Genomic DNA, 16,819 nt, shown 5'->3' on the forward strand with positions numbered 1-16,819 from the left:
TTCAATCCCTATCGCACAGTGAGTTGTATACTTGTATGTAGCATTTTATTTTTGTTTGAAAATTGGACATTTGAATTATCAAAGTATGCGGTGCATAGAAATATAGATGCATCAAGTGCAGGCATGTAGTAACATCTCCAAAACAAAAGCCAGGAGAAGATGCCCCAAAAAACTTTTAGGGCTAGAAAGGGGTGAAGGGCGACCACAAACATTATGATCTAGAAAAATGTGGAGATTCCATGCAATAATTAACCAAAATATTGGAGGAAAAAGGCTTGTGATCTCACACATATATAAATAGGGGTCAATGCATGTTGTGACTCATCAAACACCAGCCTAGCTCCACGCCAAGTTCCATGTACATATATATATTGCTGTAGGTAGTATTAGTTTATCCTATTTGGGAGTTTCACTTATAAACATGAGGGAAAGGGACCCTCTTGTAGTTGGTAGGGTTATTGGGGATGTTTTGGACCAGTTCACTCGAACTACAGCTCTTCGGATCATGTATGGCTCGAGGGAGGTGACCAATGGGCGCGAGTTCAAACCCTCACAAGCGGTCAACCAACCTCGAGTGGACATTGGTGGCAACGACCTCAGAACCTTCTATACCCTCGTAGGGACTAATCATGAACTCACTTGTCTTATTTATTTATTTTTTAACTAAAATTTCAAAGAGGTTGTATCAACTCTTGGATCCAAATATGTAAGATGTACACTCCTATAAAAAGTGTATAGTTAGCTAGCATTTTTCTTAAACCTTTCATAATATTTGTTTTAGCTTTCTTTTGATCAGCTACTATATCTTTTTTGTGGCTTTATAATGATGTGCATGTAGGTTTTGGTAGACCCAGATGCTCCAAGTCCAAGTGACCCACATCTTAGGGAATATCTTCATTGGTACTCATTTCATGTCTCTTTTTCTTCGTCTACTGGTGGTGTACTATTCTTGTCTTCCGCTATTATTTCTACAGCAACTGCTTATTCTCTTCTGATATATCTGTCTGTTTTATTGTAATTTGTGAAGCTTTTACAACAGTTTTACTTTCTCTCTGATTTTGATCAGGCTGGTCACAGACATCCCTGGAACCACAGGTGCAACATTTGGTGAGACCTAGCTACTAATTAGAATTCTATAAACCAAAACCACATTCCTATGAAAATAATAACTATGAACTTAGCCATTTGTGGTTAGATTTACTATATGGGTTTTATTTTGCCATGTAAAAACATTAAGAATGTTTTTTTTTTCTTTTTTGAGAGAGAGAAAAGTAACATGCTATCCGCTTCGTTTTTTTTCTTTTAAAAATAAATTTAGCTGAAAATATAAAACAACTAGGCTTCGAACCTGGGACTTCGGGTAAACCACCAAGCTAGCCTTTTGCCACTTGCGCTAGGGAGGATCAGCAAAACATTTAAGAATGTTGATTCATAGCATTGTAGGCTCATAGCAAGTTTTGATTGTGGCTATATATCTCATGAGCTTAGGGCAAGAAGTGATGTGCTACGAGAGCCCGCGACCGACAATGGGGATCCACCGCTTTGTGTTCGTGCTCTTCCAGCAGCTCGGACGTCAGACGGTCTACACTCCGGGGTGGCGCCAGAACTTCAATACCAGGGATTTCGCTGAGCTCTACAACCTCGGCTCTCCCGTTGCAGCCATCTACTTCAACTGCCAAAGGGAGTCGGGCTCCGGTGGAAGAAGGATGTATCTCTAACTAGTCATTACCAGTCTTGTGTTATTGTATTTTATCGTGTCGTCCTGATCACTTCTACATATCTATCTATCTATATGCGCATACATCACACAAATGACACGATGGTTAATATATATATATATATATAGATTCCTCCATGTACCACATAATTACCATTAGCTCTAGATTGCATGGTTATATCTGAACCCGCTTTGATATATGTTGTTGGGATTTTGTAATGAAAGTGCTCAATTATATTTTTGTACCATAAACTGTTACTTTCAGCAATTACAGCTGACCAGCTAGAAAGAGTAGTTTCAATTGAACCCTCTTTCTGATCGTTTTGTAACTCAGAAAATTTCTTCTTGTGCACCCATGCACACAATATATATATATATATATATATATATATATATAGAGAGAGAGAGAGAGAGAGAGAGAGAGAGAGAGAGAGAGAGAGAGAGAGAGGGGCTGGAATACTGTTGATAGATGGTTTAGATTTAATATGATTCTAGAGGTGACCTGCTATTGAAGCATATGTACCATTCACCAGGTACCTATTTAAAGGGTATTTTAGTCTTTATAAAATAGTTTGGTCCACAAAATCGATTTTATCCAATTAAGAATACTGTAACCCTCTTAAATACCTACAACAATAGCTGAATTTCAAATTACAACCAAACTGTAAATTTAAATTCAAAACAACATTTAATCTTATGCCATTAATTAGTGGTCTTCTTCTATGCATCCATACACCAGGCGCATGCAATCATGGCCCCACTTCGAGCCCTAGACCCCACACGGCTTCCTATGGCTTGACCGTACACCCTACGACATATATATATATATATATATATATATATATATATATATATCCTAGGAACTTGATGTGTGTTAGGATTTGTTTGAATTGTAGTTATTTAAAGTTAAGTGTAAATCCTGATTAGATTAGAATAGAATCTAATTTAAATTCTATTAGATCATTGAGTTTGATTAGATTAGATTAGATTTCCTAATCAAACTTGGGAGAGAGATACCAAGTTATACACGACAGAATTCTTATCTTTATCAAATATGAAACTATTGTTTTTAACAACTAAATCTAACAATTTACGTTCCAATGCAATTTTTCTCTTTCCTGTTGAATTTCTTTATCATATTGAGTGAGAACATCTAAGTAATCATCACCTTATAATATCACTTAAAAGACGTCGAAATCAAACGCATGACCTCTAAGTGAGAAGGCTCAAAACTAGTTTAATGCTATATTATCCAAAGATCGATGATAAGAAACAACCACCAACAAATTAAGTTGGGTATGTGTAGGCTTTTAGAACAATACCCACTGCCAATTCAAAAGGCATTTTATATTTGGCGCCTCTAAGCAGTTTTTGTTGTTCCCATCCGGCCCTGGATGTGAGATTGGGATGAGGAGATGCAAAAGAAGCCCTTTCCTTTTCTTCGGAGCCACATACATATATGCGATCTCAAGCATCTAACTTTTCTACTCATGTTGTGCTTTGCTATATATCATGCATCTTTTCATGCATATATCACGGACACGAATGCAGAACACAGATTACGACACAACTGGTACATAACGGCTCGACACTTTTCGAAAAATTAGGATACGGATACGGCATGGACACCAGTAAAAAAATATAATATTATTGACAAAATAATATATAATAAAAATATATTAAAATATTATTATATTTCTCATATAAATAAAAATTAATAAAATTTTTATATTAATATATTTTAAAAAAATTTCTCTACTATACATAATTTAATTATTATCCAAAAAACATGAAATGCATTTACTGAAAAACTAAAATATTTATCATCTTTCATTTTATATGCATAAAAGAAAGCAAAATAAAAAAAAATATATATTTTTTCAATGAGATGCTCTGTGAACCTACATCAAATGTGCGTCCATAGGGTACCCGCGTTGGATACAGGTTCAGCATGGACACACACGTATCCGACACGGACACGCGAGACTTACAGAAATGTCCATGATACAATGGTATATAATAGGCATACGAGGGTATTCATCTATTTGCTTATGCTTTTGTGTTGATTAAAGATTGATCCACCTCTTATTTCTTACTGTTAGAAAATAGTATAAAGAAGAAACATTAATGGAGGTAGAAGATAACTAATCAATATAAAGTACTTTATCAATTAATTATAAAACCATGCATCTAATTACACCCCAAGCTTATCACTGTGGAGCCTTTCTCTAATTACTCCCACGGCCTCATTAACTCTCCACTGCAACCAACTTCTATATATACTCACACGCGCACCACCTTTTAAATATAAGGATGGGCAATATTCCTATTGATAATGACATCACTACAGTAAAAACGGTGTATAGCGGCACTTTTAAATGTCGATACAGGTCAAAAAAAGTGTTGCTGGCTAAATTACTGACACTTTTAAAAAGTGTTGCTATATTGGGATCGCTAGGTATATAGAGATATTTTAAGAGTGTCGGTATAATCTAAAAAATATGCTGCTAATTTATCAATACTTATTTAAATATTTAGCAACCGCCGAAACTCTATCTCGTTGGCTGCTGTGGCGGAGGAGGAGGAGAGCGAAGAGCTCTTCGTCTAGAGTTTCAGTGGATTGAGTGAGGGGAGAATGGGAGATGGTGATCAATTTTTTTTTTTTTTCTTTTTTGTTTGTAATCGGGCCGAATGGGTTGGATGGGGTGAGTTGATTAGAGTAACCTTTTATTTTTTGTTGGATTGGGCTTTATATTTAGGCTTTGCTAGATTTTTTTTTAAGTTTTGTCATAGATGGGACACTTACACAAAAAGTGTTTCAAACATGTGTCCTTATAACTTAATTCTGTTGTAGTGCATATATCCATGATGACTGATTTCAACTAGAAAGTAGACAACAAATATATTTAAACTCCAATAGCAATAGATAATTAATCCTATTCTAGTTAATTTACATTAATGCATAGATTTTTCCTAATCTTCAGGAGGTTCGAAACTTCGAATTACAACTCCCAACACTGACCATGTGAAATTATTCGTATCACTAATCTAAAAAGTGGAAGCATCACCTCCAACATAGGTGGCGATCCATTGAATTGTACTTTTGAGCAACTGGGGCTCTACAAAGAATTGGCTCTGTACTATTAAGTCGTTTTCGGACAGATTGATGCGAAGAGTAAGATAAGAATTTGAAAGGACAGGGACTTCATGGGATAAAGGTTGTGAATTTATTCTTTTTCCAATTCGGGTATGACTTGCATTCGAATCTATTTCCTTGTAAGCTCAAGTGATTGTGTCCAACACTTTGATCGTAGGACAAGGAGAGAATAACTTGTGGGTAGCACGTCTTAGTCCACTAAATGTGCATCTACTACTTGAATGTTGGTAAATGCAATACATGTGCGGGATAAAGACTAGCTGGAGCCGTGTATACCTGCTTGAACCAGTTTCATTCATAGTTAAAACACATTTTTTTTAAAAAAAAAATAGTTCAGTTTTCCGTTTGTTTTGGTGTAAGTGGAGTGATGGAACTCAAGTTTCATCATTTATGTTATTTGTTTTGGTGTAAGTCAAAAATATAGTGTAACGCAAGTTATGTTAGACCTTCACTTCACCTACTCTTGACTTCCTTCTCTAAAGTACCGAACTCGACTTCCACCACACTCAACCTCCTCTAAAAAAATTATTAAACAGCAAAACCTAAACTCTGCTTCCTTTATAATCGGTTAGAATTACCTTATTTATAATAAATTAGGATTATATTTAAATAATAATAAAAAATTTAATTATATAATAGGTTAAAATTTATAGTGGTAAATTTATTACTATATTTAGGAGATAATGGGATCCACTTACTTACATCAAAATAAACAACGGAACTCAAAAAACTAATTTTATCAGCACCAAGTTACATCAAAACAAACAGAAGAAGTAATTGAATTTAACTTTCAGACTGTACGAGTTACGTCAAAACAAACAGCAGAAAAATAATCACACTTCAGGAAAACTCAAACACCACTGCATTTGACTTACGTTGGATCAACAGATTCGTCAATCCAAACGCCCCCTTTAGTTGAAAACTTTTCCGATATATAGGAAATGCTTAATTTGGTTCCTCAGAAAGGGTTTAAATGCACACGTTGTCAAATTAGTATCACATTTTATACTGTATGGAGAGTCAATCAAAATTTATTACACAATTCATCCATGTCAAAACATAACTATTCTCCTTGAGAAAATATACAATTATTAAGCTTCGTGCCCTTATAGATAGGGATAGAAAACAGCCCCAATTACCTCAAGTAAAATCTTTAAAAAAAATTTTGAATGTCAAAGTTAAATTTTGCTATCCTTGGAACTCATCATTCAAGAAACATTTAAGCAATATCCAACTACAACCGACCGTTCCTAGAGCAAGTGGCAAAGGGTTTGATGGTTGGTATCAGAGACCCAAATTCGAATCCTAGTTGATTTACATTTTCAGCTAAGTTTATTTCTAAATAAAATAAACGAAGGGGGTAGCGTGCTGTCTATCAATCAAAAAAAAATAAAAAAGCAATATCTAAATACATGCTCCACTTTGAGATGTACCGGTAGATAAAAATTTAATATAATAAATAAAATATTAATAATCTTAAAATGAAGCGGGTACAAGGTAAATACGTAGCATGGCTCCTAAACTAAAATAACTTTCGATTGTCTTGATCCGAGTGTTGTCGTGTTTTGGCGGGAACGGTTGAATCTTCTGGCGAGCCAATGAGAACTCGACAGCGTTAAAGCAGGGATGTGACGGGAAAAGGTGCTGTCCTGAGATAGAGACAGCTGCTTGTCCTGCCTGCCCCTCTTTACATGCATCAACTCTCGCATCTCCTTGACAAAGAAATCATGATTGACATATCCCACAATAATTATGACTAAAGCTGACGAGGTCAAGCAGATGATGCCTGCTCATCCTAGGAATAAAAAAACCATAGCCTGCACCTTGTGCAGCAGGTCTCATATGTCCATGCACCCACCAATCTTGGGAATGTTAATGACTACGTATATTCGAAATTTTATCCGAATTCAAACCCAAATGTGACAGATTTATTCGATACTGAACGAATATGATTTCGAGTATGAGTAGAAAATATTTTATAAAAAAAACTGATGAATTTGGATTCGATATGGATTTTGTATCTACCCCCTGTTAGTAAATTCACGAATAATTCGCGAATTATTCGCGAATTTTTGAATAAACAAATTAAACAACCATTTTCGTATTTTTTCAAAAAAATCGAGAAAAAACACATTTTTTTCGTCAAAAAAAATTATTCGCGAATGATTCGCTCAAAAAAACGGGCCTCACGGTCGTCGGGTAGTGGACTCGCAGCCGTGGGTTGCGTCGTCGTCACTCTCGTCGCCGCACTCGTCGTCGTCGTCCTCCTCCTCCGCCACCCTGGCAGGCGCCGGGAGCGAGAGGGCCGCGGCGGCGGATGATTCCCGTCTCGCCCGAGGCCGTCCGAGGAAGTAAAATGGCGCGGTGTTGGCCTACTCTGGAGCGCACGGTCCACGAGTCAACTTTGGCCTCCGCATGAGAGGGAGGTCCACAGTGGACCTCCCTCTCATTATATATATATATATAGAGAGAGAGAGAGAGAGAGAGAGAGCTAGGCTGGTAGGCTATCGACAACACGAAGGCCTCCGTGTTACNGTTTATTATAATTTTAAATATATTTAATGTATATATAAAAATTATAATAATAATATATATATTATATTAATTATTATATATTTATTATATAGCTGAATTTTTTATCCCGAATTTTTAATTGGTGAACATATAATATCCACATAAATCATGTATCCGAATAATTGTCGAATCCGTTTTTTAGCTATATTTTTCAACGAATTTAAAAATTTAAAGAAGAATTTTATCCGAATTATATCCATACCGAATTTTTGCCGAATCCGAATTAACTAACTATGATCTACCCAACCCGAGCCTGATTTGATTTTATATTATATAATATGTATTAATGTTTGATTTGTATCTTAAAAATTTAGGTTTAAATATAATATGTTTTGAAATATAGAAAAGAGTAATAATTGTTTATAAGTTTTCGGGTTCGGATTTCGAATTTTTGGTTGGATTCAGGTTTGAGTATAGATTTTAAAATCTATTGAATTCAGGTTTGGGTTAGAAATTCAGGTTTGGTAGTTGGGTTCAGATTTGAATTTTTGATAACCCGTCTCGAATCTGACCCATTGACATATATTCTTACCCACCGTTCAGCCATGCATCCATCTGCTCTATCTTGTTTTCTCTCTTTTTTTTGGTTATCTTCTTTTCAAAATCGAAAGTGTGGTTCTCTGCACACACATACATTTCCCTACTATTTGGTCGATCCATCGAAGAGTCCATCTAGTTTTGGGAGTTGTTGGGCACTATTATGCTAAAATAGATATGATGAAAATATATAGTAATATTTGCTTTTTATATTATTTGTACGTAGGACCGTTGAAATTAGCTTTTAACTAAAACAGTGCAATTTATATAATATTTGCTATTATTTATAGAAGCAAGCAGAATATTTTCTATTGCGTTTTCTTAAAAGCATATATCGCAATTTTGCACGCAAGACTAAGTAGAGCATCCCCTCTTAAATTCACCTTAATTAATTACGGCTTAGCTTTTGTATGATTGATCTAATTTAAAAATTGAATCATTAAGTTAAAAATAAATTTGTGGTGTGGCCGATGAACAAACGCGAGAGGTGGAACGAATCCCTGAGAGAGCTTTTTAATTGGCCTAAATTAATTATGACTTCAAAATTCTTCTTAAAATAAGGAAATTAATTAAACACACTCCACAATTAATCCACCTCACTTTTACACCTCTAATCAAATGGGAAACCACAATAAGAATTTCAGAATCTGATACAAATCTACATGATGCCAATATTTCTCCAACATGGAGTCAAAGAATAAAACAAAGTAGAAAAATCAAATTTGGTCCCCATCAAACACACCTCTCTCTTCTTCTTATATTATGTGCAATGTTCCTTTGGACTTAAGTTTCACTATAATTAACCTACTCCATTAGCTCCACTTCATATTATACCTCGCTTCTTCTCACTAACCTACTCCATTAGCTCCACTTCATATTATACCTCTCTTCTTCTCACTACATATACTGCATCCTTTGCCACATTCCCCACTGGTTCTACTTGAGTTCTTTTCACCAGTGATCTGCACCCAAAGGAGAAGAGCTAGCTAAGCTAGAGTGTGGTTGGTCATGAATAGAGAAAGAGATACTTTGGTTGTTGGGAGGGTGATTGGGGATGTGTTGGATCCATTCACAAGATCTGTACCTCTTAGTGTAATATACAGTTCAAGGGAGGTTACAAATGGGTGTAACCTTAAACCCTCAGCTGTGGTTCACCAGCCTAGGGTTGAGGTCGGAGGAACTGATCATCTGAGAACATTTTATACTCTTGTGAGCACATATGTATATATATGTTACCTTGTATTCTATATATGGTACTTAATTGAGCTTTCATATATATTGTGGAGATAAATATTAAGCTTATTAATTTCGTGTTTTTTAGTGCCATGGAGATACTTGTTTGTTCTTGAGTGGCTTTTCTAAGTTATTTATATCTTGCAGATTATGGTTGATCCAGATGCTCCAAGTCCCAGTTACCCAAACCTTAGGGAGTATTTGCACTGGTAAGTATCTGCTTTTAATTGAGTAATCCTATCTCTCTCTCTCTCTCTCTCTCTCTGTGTACTGTGTGCTAGTTTGTGTGTGTGTGGACCTACCCTTGGTCCTTGGATGGGATCCACAATCCTTTAACGCATATCAATTCCTCTGTTCCTATTCAGCTGCACATGTAAGTTTTGCTGTTAACAAGCTATGTTTATCCACCATTAAATTAAGTTTCTCCTTAGCACATTTTGTCACTGATTAATAAATATATACCAATTTTCTCTCAATAAAATTGTAGCCTGCCTAGTTATGTACTTTGGTATTGATGTTAATAACAAGCTGAGATTTTGATGTTAAGAGATAGACTTAACTGAATTGCGTAGCCTCTTACGTTAACTTTTCCGTAAATTTTGTTCCTTATCATTACAGAAACTAGCTTCCTTCTTTGCTTGTTACAATACAAATTTGTTATCTTTGATCACTCGTGCCAACCTTGTATAGGGGAAAGGCTGTGATGTTTTACTCTTCTGAATTATCGCATGTAATGAAGTCGACAAATTAGTCAAAACTTTATTATCCTCTCTTGCTCAAATTTTCTTCTCTACAACATTTCGCATCAAGCAAAGTGAGTTTAGTTTATCCACTAATTAGCCTATCCAGGCATTAAAATAGCGCTTAAATTATCAAGTAATATCTTCTTGAAAATCAGAAGTTCCGATTATTTGGACGATATGTATAGGCATGAACATGTGCATGCAATAGCTCTTATAAATATAGAAACACATATTGTAAAACACTCGCACAACTTGTGCATAGATCCTGATTCAGATGAGTGTTCCTCAATAGTGACCTCGAGTTATGCTTCAATGCACAAAGTTGCGTACTGAATTGATCGATGCACGAACTTAAAACACACAAACAGTTAGCATCTTCTTTTCTTTCTTTTTTTCTCTTTTTTTAACGAGAGAGAAAGGTAGTTAGCTATCCACTTCGTTCATTCTCTAGAAATGAACCCCGCTAGAAATGTGAAGCAACTAAGTTCTGAACTGAGGACATCGAGTACCAATTATCGAGCCCTTAGCCAACTGCGCTAGGTACGGTCGGTCATATTGATCTTTATTTTGTTTCATTGCCGAGTTTTCACCGTATAAAATGAACTCAGAACGATTACTATAATATTGATCTCTACTGATGTAGGTTGGTGACCGATATCCCGGCGACAACTGAAGCATCTTTTGGTAAGAAATGCATTAAAATCACTTCAATTCTTGTATCATATGTACACATACTTTGCTGCTTCCACAAATCTTAATTATTAATAATCAATATTTTAGCTAAATTATTAAGCTACTACTGATCAATTCCATGTACATTAGCTCATACATGAACCTGCTTGTGTTATATATCCAGGGCAGGAGATTGTGAGCTATAAGAGCCCATCCCCAGTCCTCGGTATACATCGGATCGTGTTCGTGCTATTTCAACAGCTCGGGCACCAAACGGTATACGCTCCGGGCTGGCGTCAGAACTTCAATACCCGCGATTTTGCCGAGCTCTACAACCTCGGGTCTCCGGTCGCTGCGGTCTACTTTAATTGCCAGAGAGAGTCCGGTACCGGAGGACGGAGAATGCAAGCTTGAATATCAAGGTCAATTAATAAAGAGCACAAAAGTTTACATCTGCATATATATCTTTCTTTTTGAGTGGAATCAGAGGGACAATGAGGGTATTGCATTTCTTAATGGTAAAATTTGAGGAGAGAGTTTAGGTAATTAGTAACAAGTAAGAATGTGTTGGATTTGCTCTTTATTTTTTCAGATTTTCTTTTTTGTTTTAAAGTGTGTTTTGAATTAGAATATAGAATTAGGATCATCTGAAAATTTACAATGTATGGAGAAAACATATATATGGAGCAAATTTAGGATGAATCAGATAAGTGATTTGTTTTCTTTCATTTTTTTATTTTAAGTAAATGTAGGATATCAAGCAAGTAGTATAGCTGGCATGAAACATTCCCAGGTAAGGAGTATTCAAGGGTGAAAAAAAATATTTAATTTGGCTATAGCTATATTTGGTAAAAGGAAATGGTTCTAAACTTGTTATCACCTCTCTCATTTAAGTAGCTTGCTCCTGGATGATACAGAAGCTTCAAATGGCAACCTTGAAACATAGAGAAATCCAATTTAATGTAGTCCTTTTCTTTTAGGGAAGGGAAAAAAAAAATCTTAAAAAGAAGTAACTTATCACAAAATGTTTGGTCACTGAACTTTTAATTTCTTACAACTATATTGTTCATGAACTTATGTTTTATTCTAATCGGGCTATCCTTCTAAAATTTATTCAAAACTTTCTAATAAAACAGCTGATTTAACTAGCATAGCATTTCTAAAAAAAGATACAATATTTATTTAGTTACCACATCATTTGCAAGAGATAGCATAGCTTTGCTTTAGCTGCTATGTCATTTTGTATTGATGACGCGATTATTGAGTTTTAATATATTTGAGATGACATGATAGCTGAACATATAACTATTTAGAGAGACGTGTCCACTAAATTTGATAAACTTCTCTATCTGAAATAAAAATTAGTTAAAAGTTTTGTAATTTGATTGCAAGAAAATAAAATTAAATGAGACAAATGAAACTGCACAACACGTACAATTAATGACCGAGGTGCAATTTCGCCCTTAAAGATTATTGAGCGAGATTCGACGGCGAAACATCTGGTTGTGCCGACTACGGCTAAAATCGCCGGTTAGACTTGTGTTCAGCTCGATATAGTTCAAAATACGAGTTGAGCTGGAATACTATCGGTAGCAAACGGGCTCCGTTGCCACCTATTTGTTTTCGATGATGGAGCCTCCAAATCGACGATCGGTACCGTTGAAAATGATCTATACCATTTGAAATATTTAGAAATCAAATTTCATACTTTTCCGATATTATTTTCTTGTCCATCAAGTGGGCGTAAAAATGAATGACTGAAAATGAATATTCTCTAAAAAGTGATGATAGAAATTTTGTAATCATGATCGAGAGTATAGATCTTGTTCTAAATAGTTTGAAGAATTTTCTAACCAAAGTTCAATTGATTTGGATAGCTTTACACTGTTAAACGAGAAAACCCCTCATATCAACCATTAAAATTACTAATTTTGAAACCCTTTGATCATTAAGTAAATGATGTCGAAAGATTTGAAATTTAATTTCTAAATTCTTCAAGTGATATAGATCATGTTCAACGGTGCCGATTGTCGATTTGAAAGCTCCATCATCGAAAACAAATGGATTGCAACGAAGCCCGTTTACTACTGATAGCATTCCAGCTCAACTCTCAAAATACATATACTCTATATAGAGCTAGGCTGGTATACTATCGGTAGCACAGAGGCTTCTGTGCTACCAAGTTGTTTTCAATGATGTGGCTTGCCCAGATGCGACGATCGGAGTGCTCGTCTAAGACTGATCTACATTACTGAAAGTATTATTGAAAACTAAATTTCATAATTTTTCGACGTCATTTACCTATCAAACGAGTAGTCTAAAAATGAACGGCTGAAAATAAAAATCTATTAAAAAATGATGATAAAAGACTTAAATTTAAGATCAGATTGTACTGATCTTACTCTAAATAGTGAAAAGAATTTTCTATTAAAATTTCATATAGATTTGAATTGTTTACACCGTTAAATCACAAACACATCACATCTATCATAAAATTAATCAATTTTGAGACATTTTGATCACTAGCCAAATAATGTCAAAAAATTATAAATTTAGTTTCAAATACTTCAATATGTAGATCAAGTCTAACGAAGCCACGTCGATTTGGACGCGCGCATCATTAAAAACAACTTGATAGCACGGAGCCTCCGTGCTACTGATAGTATACCCCTAGCTCCTCTACATATATTATATATATATATATAATATATAATAGAGAGAGAGAGAGAGAGAGAGAGAGAGTGCGTCTGGGTGTTTCGAAGCACGGAGCGCTCCGTGCTTCCACTTGTTTTCGATGTTGTGGACTTCTTTCAAATCGACGATCGGCCTCCGTTAGACTTGATCTAGAGTATTTGAAGTATCTAGAAAATAAATTTTGCGATTTTTCGATATCATTTGCCTAGTGATCGAAGTGGCTCAAAATCAACGGCTGAAAATAAAAATCTCACAAAATATGATGATATGACATTAAAATTTTAGATCAAAGTTATTGATCTTGTTTTATATGGTATAAAGAATTTTCTATCAAAATTTCACGTGATTTGGATATTTCTACACCGTTAAACTTGCAACCGGCTCACACGGCCGTTAAAATTATTGATTTTGAGCCCCTTCGATCACTAGGCAAATGATATCGAAAAATCACAAAATTTAATTTCTTGGTACTTTAAATACTCTAAATCAACTCTAACGGAGCCGATCGTCGATTCGAAAGTCCAAACATCGAAAACAAAGTGTAAGCACGGAGGCCTCCGTGCTTACGAAAGCATACCAGCCCACTCTATATATATATATATATATATATATATATATATACAACTATACGTGGGAAAGATAAATATTTAGGTTTTGGCCCAGCCCAAATGTAAAGAGGCCGGGTTATTTTGTAAATTTCAAACATTAGATGAAGATCTACTGTATAGAATTTTAGGGTTTTATTTTATATATGTAAATTAATTTGACGTTTAAATTTTGAGCCGTGAAGAGCTATTAACAAGCTAGCTCGGCTAGGCAAACTAATCGAGCTAACGGGCCGAACATGAGCTGGCTTAATAAAATGTGACCTGATCATAAACTGGGCTCTTCCAGCTCGTAATGAGGTCAAGCCGAACACGAGTCAGCCTCAAGTTGATCTCAAGTTGGCCCTAGTTCACTTGTGTTCGACTTGTTGACAACCCTAATTTAAGCCCCCACCTCTAAGACCCCCCAGGAAGGTAAGTTGCATAGGGCCACCGAGAGGCTTCCACACATGGAGTCATCGGTAGGTTGCGAAATGCCTTCCTCACGTCCCTTATCCACCGCAGAAGATAACCACCAACTAGTCTATACATCGGTGGCAATAAAAATAAGATAAAAGTTCAAATTGCCTCCTTTTGTTTAGCTCATTTTCACTTATCCTAAATTATTCTAAATTTTTCTTATTTTTACTTTATCATTCTATGATTTAAAAAGTTACATTTAACTATCCTATAGTTATGAAAAAAATTTACTTTATTACTCTATTTAATAGTAAACTTTTTGGCTAAAAATAGAGATAAAACAAAAGAATAGTTAAATGTAACATTTTGAATTATAAGGTGGTAAGCTAAAAATAAACTAAGTGGGCAAATTAAAGCCTACCCATGAAAATACTTCCTATCTCTCGTTGCTTTTCCACCAACATTAATGTAATCATTCTTTTTTTTGTTCCCTTTCTTTTGGAAATGGCGCACTAATTTAGTCCTACAACCTATAACAGGAGATTACTTGCATTATCTAAACTCCTGTTGATGAATGGTAATAACTTGCATTTAGCACCACAAATACATAAAAACTAGTTAAGGACCCGCGCGATGCTGCGGGTAGTTATTTTAAAATTTAATTTTAAAAATTAGTTATAAAAATCAATTTCAGAATTTAAATGATGCAATAAGTATATCAAAAAATTTTAGTAGGCATAGTAATTCGCCATTAGTTAGTGAAATAATTTTAGTATGTATCGTAGTCCTCCAGTAATTAGTGAATGAGAAGATATAGTCTAAATTATTTAACATTTATTTATATATTTTATATTTTATAAAAATAAATAGTAAATTATATAATAAATTATTATATAATAATATATCTATATAAAAATAAAATACTATAGTATAATAAATAAATATGATATTAAATAAATTATATATATTATATATATATTATTATATATATATATATATAATCAAGAAGCTGCTGGTGCTTCCAGGAGCACGAGGCCTCCTGTTGCTCCTGAGCCATTTTTTTATGATGAAATTTTTAAATCGACAAATCGGCTCCGTTAGAGACTGGATATATAGGCGCGATTTGAAGTCTAGAAAGAAATTTTTGCGATTTTTTGATATTCATTTACTAGTGATCGAAAGGATTCAAACATTCATAATTTGTTAATTGGTTGATATCTGCCGTTTTCAAGTTTTAAGCGGTGTAAAATAATTCAAATTAAGATGAAATTTGATACCAAATTCTTATACTATCTACAACACGATCAATATTTCTTGATCGAAAATTTTACCATGCTGAATATCAACGCATTTTATAGGATTTATTTATCAGCCTTTAAAAATTTATTGATTTTGAATCATTTCCGATTGCTAAGTAATAATGATATCGAAAATCCGTAAAATTATTTTCTAGCAACTCTAAAATAGCTAGATCAGTTTAAGCGGAGCCGATCGTCAATTCGGAAACTCTAATCATCGGAACGGCTACAGGAGCAGCGAAGGCCTCCGTCTCTGAGAGCAACAGCACCCTGCTCTATTATATATATTATATAGTATATATATATAATATATATAGATATATATATTATATATATTATATAATATAATAGAGTTCGCTATGGTGGCTTGTAAAAGCACCAAGCATTTGGTGCTTGTAAAATGTTTTTACCGTATGATTAACGTCCTTTTGATCATTTTTAAGACTGCGTAGATTATACTATTTTAAACCAATCGCACCTAGCTACTAACCCTCAGGGGCCCGACATTATCCTAGAACCGCACATCCGCTTAATCTCAACGGCTAAAAATCTACAAGTATCCTGAATAACTCGGTACTTTTAAAAGATCAAATTTTTTAAATTAATATAATATATATATATATATAATATATTATATATAATAATATATAAATGCAGAGGGAGGTTCACTCGTGAACCTCCCTCCATGTGGTCCACAGAAGCCACGTTTCGGCCTCGTGACCCCGTGAAACCTACCCCACCGCGGCCGACCCGGCCACGCCGCATCTCGCCACGTTCCGCGCCTAGCGACCGCGCCCGCCCGCCGGCCCCTACTCACGCCCGGACCCACGCCGGCGGCCCTAGCGCTCGCGCCCGCGCCCGGCTGGCAGCTCGACTTGCGTCCAAGCCAGCGCCGGAGCCGCCGCCTGCGCAGCGTCGCTGTACGCCCGCGCTCCGCGCCCGCCCTCTATGCTTCGCGCCGGCGCCGCTGCGAACAGTGCCCCACGTGGCGGCCCACTCCAATGCGCCCGCGCCCGTGTGCCGCCAATGCCGTGACCCGCCGTGCCGCGCGCCCCGCATTTTCGCGGCGTGCGCCGCCCACCGTGGGGTGCAGCCTCGTGCCCCGCGCCGCGCCCCCGCCAGTGCCCGCCCCGCGTCTGCTCCCGCGCGTCGGCCTCCTCGCAACACGTGTGCAGTTATTGAGGAATAAT

General features: G+C 35.8%; 3 protein-coding genes across 3 annotated transcripts; all 3 read left to right on the forward strand.

Moving 5' to 3' along the window:
* On the forward strand, positions 341 to 1,954 carry LOC109716147 (protein HEADING DATE 3A-like). The gene is made up of 4 exons (XM_020241468.1): positions 341 to 616; positions 839 to 900; positions 1,067 to 1,107; positions 1,489 to 1,954. The coding sequence occupies exons 1-4, from the start codon at positions 422 to 424 to the stop codon at positions 1,716 to 1,718; spliced, it is 528 nt and encodes a 175-aa protein (XP_020097057.1). The 5' UTR covers positions 341 to 421; the 3' UTR covers positions 1,719 to 1,954.
* Positions 8,767 to 11,361, forward strand: LOC109716060 (protein HEADING DATE 3A-like). Its single transcript, XM_020241341.1, has 4 exons — positions 8,767 to 9,194; positions 9,366 to 9,427; positions 10,605 to 10,645; positions 10,818 to 11,361. Exons 1-4 carry the CDS (start codon positions 8,994 to 8,996, stop codon positions 11,045 to 11,047), a joined length of 534 nt encoding a protein of 177 aa, XP_020096930.1. The 5' UTR covers positions 8,767 to 8,993; the 3' UTR covers positions 11,048 to 11,361.
* On the forward strand, positions 16,315 to 16,818 carry LOC109716627 (predicted GPI-anchored protein 58). Its single transcript, XM_020242164.1, has one exon. The coding sequence runs from the start codon at positions 16,315 to 16,317 to the stop codon at positions 16,816 to 16,818; it is 504 nt and encodes a 167-aa protein (XP_020097753.1).

Source organism: Ananas comosus, linkage group 10 (genome assembly GCF_001540865.1).
Source record: "Ananas comosus cultivar F153 linkage group 10, ASM154086v1, whole genome shotgun sequence".
Lineage (NCBI taxonomy): Eukaryota > Viridiplantae > Streptophyta > Magnoliopsida > Poales > Bromeliaceae > Ananas > Ananas comosus.

Bases quoted from the DNA above. Each gene is read 5' to 3' on its own strand.
- LOC109716147 (XM_020241468.1), top strand. From the start codon at position 422: ATGAGGGAAAGGGACCCTCTTGTAGTTGGTAGGGTTATTGGGGATGTT. The intron at 617-838 runs GTAGGGACTAAT...ATGTGCATGTAG, and splicing joins TCAGAACCTTCTATACCCTC to GTTTTGGTAGACCCAGATGC. The intron at 1,108-1,488 runs GTGAGACCTAGC...TCATGAGCTTAG, and splicing joins AACCACAGGTGCAACATTTG to GGCAAGAAGTGATGTGCTAC.
- LOC109716060 (XM_020241341.1), top strand. From the start codon at position 8,994: ATGAATAGAGAAAGAGATACTTTGGTTGTTGGGAGGGTGATTGGGGAT. The intron at 9,195-9,365 runs GTGAGCACATAT...TATATCTTGCAG, and splicing joins TGAGAACATTTTATACTCTT to ATTATGGTTGATCCAGATGC. The intron at 10,646-10,817 runs GTAAGAAATGCA...TTATATATCCAG, and splicing joins GACAACTGAAGCATCTTTTG to GGCAGGAGATTGTGAGCTAT.
- LOC109716627 (XM_020242164.1), top strand. From the start codon at position 16,315: ATGTGGTCCACAGAAGCCACGTTTCGGCCTCGTGACCCCGTGAAACCT.